The 9,718-nt window shown below is 34.9% G+C and overlaps 2 protein-coding genes across 3 annotated transcripts; one reads left to right on the top strand and one right to left on the bottom strand.

The window, feature by feature from the left end:
* Positions 1-462: 462 nt before the first annotated feature.
* Positions 463-4,223, top strand: LOC143560629 (uncharacterized). Of its 2 annotated transcripts, none has more exons than XM_077048895.1 (8): positions 463-1,121; positions 2,153-2,252; positions 2,329-2,385; positions 2,728-2,890; positions 3,480-3,562; positions 3,635-3,696; positions 3,766-3,847; positions 3,936-4,223. In XM_077048895.1, the coding sequence occupies exons 1-8, from the start codon at positions 883-885 to the stop codon at positions 3,993-3,995; spliced, it is 846 nt and encodes a 281-aa protein (XP_076905010.1). In that variant the 5' UTR covers positions 463-882; the 3' UTR covers positions 3,996-4,223. The 2 variants fall into 2 exon arrangements, with proteins under 2 accessions (XP_076905010.1, XP_076905011.1); XM_077048896.1 differs by having other exon boundaries at positions 464-1,121; positions 2,776-2,890.
* Positions 4,224-4,660: 437 nt separating this feature from the next.
* Positions 4,661-7,087, bottom strand: LOC143560618 (putative late blight resistance protein homolog R1B-16). Its single transcript, XM_077048889.1, has one exon. It carries the CDS (start codon positions 7,085-7,087, stop codon positions 4,661-4,663), a length of 2,427 nt encoding a protein of 808 aa, XP_076905004.1.
* Between the last annotated feature and the right edge of the window lie 2,631 nt (positions 7,088-9,718).

Raw genomic sequence — 9,718 nt, 5'->3', positions numbered from 1 at the left:
TTGTTGGTTTCTCTCATGGTATCGTTGAGTTACTCAACAAACTTTTCGTGTTTTTTGATCATTTATGTCATGATAGCGGTGAGTTCCACGGGTTTCGGTTGGTTCGGGTTGTTTGTAGGATTCATTTTGCTAGATTTTTTGAAGAATTTGTGTATGAATTGTGTATGAAATGGAGAAGAATGTGTATGTTTATTTAGATATATATATTGTTAATTTTTTATTTTTGACCGTTTGAAAACGGTCATAATAATAAAATAATAATATTTTTAAACACACGCCGGCGACAAAAGAACCCCGCCCTCGCCCCATTTCACCCACAAATTGCCGGGGGGCGATGTTCTCCCTCCTTCTCGCCCTTTCTCGCCCATCTCCCCGCCCATTACACATTTCCTAACACACCTTTGTTTCAACTTCTTGCTTTTAATTTATAAAAAAATACCTTTTAATTTATGGTGGTTGGTAGAATGGTGACAATAATGTGTCACTTTTTGCTAAATCCCATGATACACAAGTCCTGCATTTTCACAAAAAGCTAAACACAAATCATACAATAAATACACAAACTGAATATCAACAAGGCGCCAACAATACCCAACCAATCACACCTTCTCATTTATCAAGTGGATTCATTCATATCAACCCACCACTCAATTAATATTATTATTCCATTCTAGGGTTTCAATTCCAAATTAGGCGATTTCAATTCCACCCACAATTCACTAAAATCGGCTAATTCTTCAATTAAGCTGATTCTGGTACCAATGATACCAACAAATTGTTCAATTGTTCATCAATTCGATCCAATTTCAGACTCTAGGGTTTCGAAATGTGCGTAATTTTGCAATTGGGTTTGTAATTAATAATTGTACTTGTGGGCATATAATGGACGGTTCTGGTATGGACCCACGAGGTGTATCGTTCCAATTTGGTCAAACGGATGGTCAATCTGAGATGAATACGATGGAGGATTTGCAGAGATTGAACAGAACTAAAAGCTTGAATTTTTCGGGGAGTTCGGGTAGTTCTTCGGTTGAGTCGGTGCCCGAGACGAAGCACCGACCGGGTTTGGATGGCGAGTGGTCGGTTGAAGAACAGTATAAGCTAGAACAAGCACTTGTCAAGTATGCATTTTTATATAATTGTATCCTTTGAAGTTATAAACAATATTATTTAGGGGTGTGCAGGGTTCGGTTTGGGTTGGTGTTGGGTTAAAATCAAAATTTCGGTTTTTCAAGTTTTTGAAAACCGTTCGGTTTGGTTTCGGTTTTTTCCAGTTTTGCGGTTTGAGCTTGAAACTTTTGGGCCCAAAAAAAGTGTGACCCAAAATAATGAATATAAGCCTAAATCATTTTGTTAATTAATATCTAGTGATTATTATATAAATGGGCTAAATATACGAGTTACATAAATTCTTATAAATCACTTAAAATAAAAAAAGCAAATTGGATTTTAATAATCCCAAATATCTGTTATTGGCCGATAATAATCCCAACTTAGTTTATTCCCACCAGTGGTCCCAAATTTAAGAAAGTTCGCTCTCAATGGTCCCCCATTAAAAAAACCTAACGACGTTAAGTTTTTTCTGAATCTCAAACTGAATTTTAGGGGCTTTTGATCGGAAGGAGGATACGAGTCGATTGATGTAAAACTTAGCTCGAAAGATTCTCCAAACGGCTTGATTAGTGCTTCAAATCGTGTAATTTAACTTCAAATTAACAAAAATTAAGCTGTTTGGAGTATCGTTTCGAGTTAAGTTTTACATTAATCGACTCGTATCCTCCTTCCAATCAAAAGCCCTAAAAAATCAGTTTGAAATTCGGAAAAAAACTTAACGCCGTTAGGTTTTTTTAACGAGGGATCATTGAGAGCAAAATTTTTTAAATTTGGGACCACTGTTGGGAATAAACTAAGTTGGGATTATTATCGGCTAATAACAGATAGTTGGGATAATAAAAATCCAATTTTCCAATAAAAGTGAAAATCTAAATTGTTCTTATTACATGCAAAACCAAAAGTGAACCGTAAGTTCGGTTTTTACAGATTCATAAAACCAACCCGCAAGTTTTTGTTTCGGTTTGGTGTTTTCGGTTTCATGCACACCCCTAATATTATTGTTAATTATATATTCATTGATCTTGTACATTACATGTAGATACGCGGATAAATCTGGTATGATAAAGTATGTCAAGATTGCTTCCACGCTGCGTAATAAAACCGTTCGCGATGTTGCAATCAGGTGTAGGTGGATGGCGGTGAGAATATTATATCTTCAGTTTTAAACATTATAATTACTCGTTTGAATGTTTGCTGATATGAGATATTTTGCAGACTAAACGAAGGAAACACGAGGAACGGAGTGTGTGGAAAAAGTCAAAAGATATTAAGGTAGAATATTAAAGTATGTTTGAAATATCTGAGGCTGATGTTTTTTTTTTATTATTTGAATTAATTTAAGTAGCAACTAGTTATTAGTAATTGCATTAAATGTGAATATATGGAAACTCTTGTTGTATCCTGCTTGAATTAGAATAATGTCGTTATCTAAGACACGCATAAATGGTTGTTAAACATTAGCATTTTATAGGTACTCGGCCACATTTACATGAGATGATTTTTTTTCAAGATTTCAAGATAATAATTAAGAACTTGCTTGTAAGAACTGATGTCTATTGTCTAATACTCTGTGTACATTGCGATTAAATACTCTCTTTCGTTCTACATTTGCAGCGTATTATTAACGCAACACTCATCATCGAACATCTCATATTAATTCAGGATAAATTGATGGAATCATCCTCAAACTCGAGTGTACCATCAATTCCAAGTGTCAATGTGGCCCCGCTTTCAGTTTTGATGAATCGAGTTAGAGGTGATGGTATTCACGTTGAAGGTCAGTTTTAGTTTAGAGTGGTTCAAAAATCTCGTGACTCCTTTGCAGTTAGCTCGAAATAAACTTGCTCAAAATTAACTCGCTTGTTGGGTTGTTTGTTACCTCATTTAAATTAAAGCCCAAAATTATATATATAACTCGAAACAGTATGAAATTTTTAATAAAAATAACTTATAAAAAAATTTAAATATTGAAAATTCTCGATTGGCTCGTATAGCCCAAAGTTTAGTATATAGAAATGATGAATTATGTAGTTTACAAAATTTTGTGTTACGTGTATGTTATAAATATTATTTTGAGTTTTTTTATTTATTGTAAAATAGTATAAAAAACAATTTTATGACAAGCCATGAACTAGCCCTAGCTTTTGATGAGCCGATCTCAAGCTCAACAGTTCAACTCATTAAGATAAACGAGTCGAGCCTGAGCCCACCCTGGCTTGGCTCGTTAACAGTCCTATCTTAGTTCATATGACGGGAAATAGTTGCATTTATGAAATTAGTCTTGCTAATACGCGTATATATATTTTTTAAGTTTATGATGATTTTATACTTTTATTAACATAATGATATTTTATTCGTTGAAGCAGCATTACGAGGCTCAATAAGGCATCTGGTGGAGCAGAACCGACAACTTCTTGATCAGATCTCGCTTAATATCTCTGCGCTAAAGGTCTGTAATTTTTCCAATTCTATTCTGTATGGTTGACTAGTCTTGCTGATGCTTTTCAACATCAATTAACAGCTGCTGGACAATGTTGATCTTATTAGACAGATGAAGAACAATGTTAACGCCATCTTAAACGAGTATGTTAGATTAAATTATATTTATTTTATTTATGCTAATTTATATGAATTCTACTTTAATTCTTGCAGCATGAGATTCATACCCGGGCCACCACTGCCCATATCAGTAAACGAGGATCTTGCTAATACGATTCTCTCGATTAAAGCTCAGGTGATTAACCTTTAAATTATTCTTGGTTTTTCAGGAATAATTATTATATATGAAATACTGATATTGTTTTGTGTTTTATAACTGGCAGGCAATGATGTTCGCGTCATCAGGCGGGATGAATATGAAACAAGAACCGAGGTTTTGGTGAGGGTTGGTTCCTTCGGTTATAGTTTTCTCTAAGTACAGAAGTAAACCGGCTGTAACGTCATTGGTCAACAACTGGTCAACCTTTGACTTTACTCATCAAGAAAAATTGTTTATAGGGGTTATTGGGTTTTTTTGTATAACTGTATTGATTGCCTATTTGAATCCAAACCCGCAATAAGAAAGCTTGTAGAACTTCATTTTTGAAAAACTAGAATATTTAGCTATGAAACTGTATTGATTGTGTATTATAAGATGTTTTTATCAAATAAAACTCTGTGTTCAACTATTCATTTTTTAAATTACATGTTTAGAAAATTTTATATATAAAATTTGGTATAAAATTTGGTCAAAATCGGTCAAAATAGAAAATTTTATATATAAAATTTGGTATACACATGTATATATATATTTTTTTGCAAAATTACATATCAATTCCAATCCAATTAATCCCTGATCCCTACCCCACTGCCCGACTAGTGTCAAACGATCAAATTGCCGATGGTAACGTCTAATTTTATCCATCGGTAAAATCTTTACCGATGCCGGTTTTTCCACACAATTTCACCGACGGTTCTTTATCTTCATTGACGGATAATGTAAGGATTCCATTCCATTCTTCCATTCCCACCCCCTCAAGATGTGTAGGGAAGATCCATGTTTGCACTTTCAAGAAATAGTTTCCTTCACTCTGTTGCTCTTCCTGAATTTCGACGGCAGATCTTTGTGCGTAAAGGCTGACCCCTTTACCTCAATCACCTCCAACGTTGAAACCTTCCCGAGAGCCTTTGGGATGCTGTCGAGTTCTAAACAACCATGAACCACCAAACGTTGTAGTCTTGGGAAGTTATCCCTTGAACAAACCCATTGCTTTATGCCCAAATCATGCAACTTCAAGACCTTGAGTTTCCGAAACTCAGCATCACCGGTCTCCCATCTTTCTCCGGCGCATGCTTGAAGTTTCAGTTTTAGAACCTCGAGGTTAGGCAACCGTGCAAAGGTCCACATCTCTTTCCAGTCAATCCCAGTGTTTGACAAAGTCAATTTCTTAAGCTTTTCAGGAAACATAATAGGATCGGATGATCTCGTTGATTCAGCGTATGAAAATGTATTAAGTAACTTCAACTTTTGAAGACGCACCAAAGCACCTAAATTTGGAAATTCCAGATCGCCTAGCGATGATATTAAGGAACCACAAAACCCGAGCTTCCTAAGATTGGGAGTCCTTGAAAATATATCGTGGCAAGATCGTGGACTTACTTGGGATAAGGTTTGAAGACTAGCCAACGCACCGGGACTAGGACAACCATCCTCCGTAATGTTTTTCCCAGATTTGATATATAGGTGCCTTAGATTAACCATATTCCATATGGTTTTTGGTACAACAATATTCTTCCTTGAGGATATTATGAGCATTTGTAGGTTGATAAGTTTAGATATCGACGCGTGTGGACTTCCATCATGTGCTTGAATGGCCAAGTATCTAAGATTAACCATCTGTAAAACGTCGAAGGGGAATAAGGAGATAACAAGAGACTCTAGATCCAAAATCTTAAGGAATTTGTACGTGTCGATATGAATTAACCGACCCGCCTTTAGAGATTTTCCTAGCTCCAATGGAAAGCATAGCATCGATGACAGCGTGCCGTACCTATGATTGTTTGATAGAAAATTTTCCTCCTCCGCTTTTCTCAAACAAAAATCATGCAACAAGTCATGGATACTGCATGTTTTAACTTGGCCATCAGATTTTATTCTTTGAGTCATCAACAGACTTCTCTTGATTAAATCCATCAAGAAATCCTCGGCAACATCCTCCAACATTCTGCTTCCGGTTTCATGTATGAATCCCTGAGCAATCCATAGCCAAGTCATCTTTGTCACTGGGACTTCATAGTCCTTAGGAAACGCTCCAAGAAAGAGAAAACACGGTCTTAAGTGAGGAGGCATATGGTTATAGCTTAAAGCCAGTGAGTCTATGCATTGTCTCGGATCACTAACCATAAACGAGCGTAAACTTGTGGCAATCTGCTCCCACCATGTGACTGAAAGGTTGTTTTTCACAAGACCAGCAGCTATAACAATTGCAAGAGGCAATCCTTCACATTTTCCAATAATCACCCGTCCGGATTCCTCCAATCCACGAGGGCATATTCCCATTCGAAACGCATTCTTCAGAAATATGCCCCAACTTTCAACTTCAGTACGAAGACGTAAAAGATGACCAAGTCTTGCTGACTGTACATGTAAACTCACGTCAATGTCACGGCTAGTAAATATAACTCGGCTTCCGGTTTTGTCATCTGGAAAATACATTTTGAAATCGTCCCAAACCCTACGATCCCAGATATCATCGAAGACCACCAAGTACTTACGACCCTTTAAAATTCTGTATAACTTTTCCCCCAACTGGTGCTCGCTCATTTCGTATAATTCATCTGTAAGAATATCGCTAAGAGAGCTTAATATTCCAAGTAACAGATTTTTCTTCATATGCACTTGAGAAACAGTAGTCCACAAACGAAAGTCGAACTTATACTTGACTAATTCATGGTTATATAGTGTTCTAGCCAAAGTCGTCTTTCCAAGCCCAGCCATTCCTGTAATTGCGATAATCTGAAGCTTCTTTGTACAAGTTGCGGTAAGTTGATCAAGTAGTGTTTCTATTTCTTTATCAAATCCCACGACATCGTTTTCTTCCTCTACATTTGAGTTATATCTGATATTACAGAGTTGTTCACAAATAACTATCATATTATCAAACCCTCTTTTTCTCCGTATATCCGGATCGTAAACCCTCATTTCTGTCTTGAAACTCTGTCCATCATTGTTGAGCATATCAAAATAATTTAACAAATCACCATCTCCTATCACATGACTCGCCAATGTCTCCACCGCGTCTTCCATTTGTTTCAGCAAAGCCACCACTTGCTCATTTTCATACCCTACCATCATATCTCTAAGGTAACTCATGAGACCATCAAAGGGTTCGGTCTTCGTTCTCTTGGCATCTGGTGCTTTTTCTTCTTCTGAAATGTCAAATGTCGCATATGATTTGATTAACTTCTTTATGCGAAGACCGAGAGCGTCAGCCATGCTCCTCTCCTGATATAATAACTATATCAGGTTTGGAGGAACACACAGATCTGTCAAGCATTCAAAGTTAGTTGATAGTCAATGGAATATTATTAGCTTATCCAATGTACAAATACTTCAAACTAATAACTCTAAGTATATAATATCGAGAAAAGTATAACTCCAAAACTGATTACAAACTCAACCGTAATCACAAGTTTGACTAGGTTATATAGACCATGACTTGTACAATTAGAGATGGACTTGAACTCCTAATCAAATAACAAATAAAACCTACATGCTTATCTACTAATTTAATTAACTATGCTTGTAAACAAACCGAACATAAGTGAACTGCTCATGAACCGTACGTTGGGTGGAAAGTTCATTTATGTTTGTTTATTTAGTAAATGCTTGAACATGAACACATGTTTCGCTCGTTCATTTATGCTCATGAACGTTGGTTTACATATTAAAAGAAAATAATTATAAATTATTTTTGTATTTTACAAATTATATCTTCTCCCTAATACCTAATATCTAATTAAATATTATTCGTTTGTTTGTGTTCGTTTATGTTTGTTCGTATATGTTCATTTAAGTTTATGCTCAAATATGTTCGTTTAGATTAAATGAACGAACATGAATGAGCATGAACATGTTCATTTTTTAAAGGAACGAAAATGAACTAATTAATGTTTGTCCGGTTAATTGTTCGTGTTCATGTTTGTTCAGCTTGTTCAGTTTGTTTGCATGCCTATAATTAGCTATCATAAATTAAATACTCATTTAATTTATCCCTAAATGATTTAAAGTCTATGAAGATTAAGATTATTGCTTTAATTGCATTATAATCAAAGTTACATTCTAGTGCAATAGAAAAGATACAGTATATTTAATTGAATTCATAATTAGAGAATTAGGCAATTGCATTTCATACATTTTACAAAATCACATTGATAGTAAAATGCAGTATATTGTTTGAATTCATAGAACTTACCTCCGGTGATAATGATGATGATGAACGGAAGTAGAAGAAGAAACGTACTAGGCATGCACCAGGACTGAAGTCAGTCAATGAAGACCCAAGTCTTTTGATGATTGCCTAATAATATAGTTTTTCAAATGGGAAACTCACTTAAATGAACGTTTGACCAAGCACATTCAAAAAAATATGAACATAGAATTTTCTCCTTTTTATTTTATTTTATTTTATTATAATACTTTATATTTTATAATTTCCGTGGCCCCTAAAATCTTGCCAATCTTAATGTTATATAATTGTTAAATGTTTATTAATTGGTTTAACAACTTTTTTTTTATAATTTTTATTGATTAAATTAAGTATTATTATTAATTTTTAATGATTTGATAAGCTATGTTTTTTAATATTTATTAATTTGTTTAACTAATTTAATATTGATTTAAAAATATTTTTAGGTTTTTAAAAGTTATTACAACTTCTAAAAATTTTTAATATTTTTTTCGCATATTGTTTGGAGTTCAACACAAGGAGGTGACAAATTTGAAGGGCGTACTATTTCAAACGAATACCCTACACCAATATTTGAGATTGAGTATGTATTGGTCGAGTTTGAGATTAAATAGTTTGAATGAGAGAGCGGGTGTAGGTTCTAAATATGAAATCTATAACTAATTATCTTAAAAAATTAAAACATTTGGAGTGATTTAATTATTAAAGTTTTATGTTGGTAATTTTTCTAAATTATTTATTAACTGGTTTAGATGTGAAAAACAATTTATTAAATTATTTTCCTACATGGCTTTTACCTATCTTTTTTTCCTACATGACTTTTACCCACTTTCCAATTTTAATCTTTCTTTCTCCTTCATCAATCAAACCCATATTCAAGAAAGCCACCATGAACGATCTGCTGACCATCGGACCTGACCCCCACCTCCAGATGCAACCCATCAGCAACCCGATCACCGCCTCACCGACTTCCTCCATGAAGCCGAGCTAGTCAAACAGGAGATGAACTACATCCGTCAAACCCTAGCCCAACTCGAATCCGCCTTGCTAGATGTATAATGAACTCATGAGTTTCTCTCTAGTCACCTCAATCTCACCGTCGGTTATTCTCGCCGGAAGTTTCTCCGACGATGGAAACCGGTACTGGTCACTCGATCTAAACTCGGAATTCCGACGCGGCGGCGTTGAAGTCTCCGGCAAAGGATTCCGATCGGCAGTGGATTCAACCTTCATACACCGTAGAGGGCTTTCTTGAGATAGATGTAGCTAGTGAAGGATTTAGTCAGTAGGTCGTTCATGGTGTGATTGGAATTGGAATCTGAATCTGGGTTTGATTGATGAAGGAGAAAGAAAGATTAAAATTGGAAAGTGGGTAAAAGCATGTAGGAAAATAAAAATATAGGTAAAAGCCATGTAGGAAAATAAAAATGACAAGTCATTAGCCACATCAGCAAAAACTTAACCCCGTTAATTTTTTTTAATGGGGGATCATAAAACAAAAAACATGGAAAAGGTGGGACTGCCATAGGAAAATAACTGAGGTGAGATTATTATTGGCCAACACATTAAAGATGAGATTATTTAAATCCAATAATCCTTATATATATATATTAAAATTTTGCTAATGTATATGAATTCCATTTCAATTCTTGCATCAT

This window comes from Bidens hawaiensis, unplaced genomic scaffold (assembly GCF_021521415.1).
Source record: "Bidens hawaiensis isolate Kalapana, Puna unplaced genomic scaffold, B.hawaiensis_p1.1 tig00020418_1, whole genome shotgun sequence".
NCBI lineage: Eukaryota > Viridiplantae > Streptophyta > Magnoliopsida > Asterales > Asteraceae > Bidens > Bidens hawaiensis.
The sequence above is the reverse complement of the archived record's forward strand: the minus strand, read 5'-3'. Positions and strand labels throughout refer to the sequence as shown.

Bases quoted from the DNA above. Each gene is read 5' to 3' on its own strand.
- LOC143560629 (XM_077048895.1), top strand. From the start codon at position 883: ATGGACGGTTCTGGTATGGACCCACGAGGTGTATCGTTCCAATTTGGT. The intron at 2,386-2,727 runs GTAGAATATTAA...CTACATTTGCAG, and splicing joins AAAAGTCAAAAGATATTAAG to CGTATTATTAACGCAACACT. The intron at 3,563-3,634 runs GTCTGTAATTTT...ATCAATTAACAG, and splicing joins TTAATATCTCTGCGCTAAAG to CTGCTGGACAATGTTGATCT.
- LOC143560618 (XM_077048889.1), bottom strand. From the start codon at position 7,087: ATGGCTGACGCTCTCGGTCTTCGCATAAAGAAGTTAATCAAATCATAT.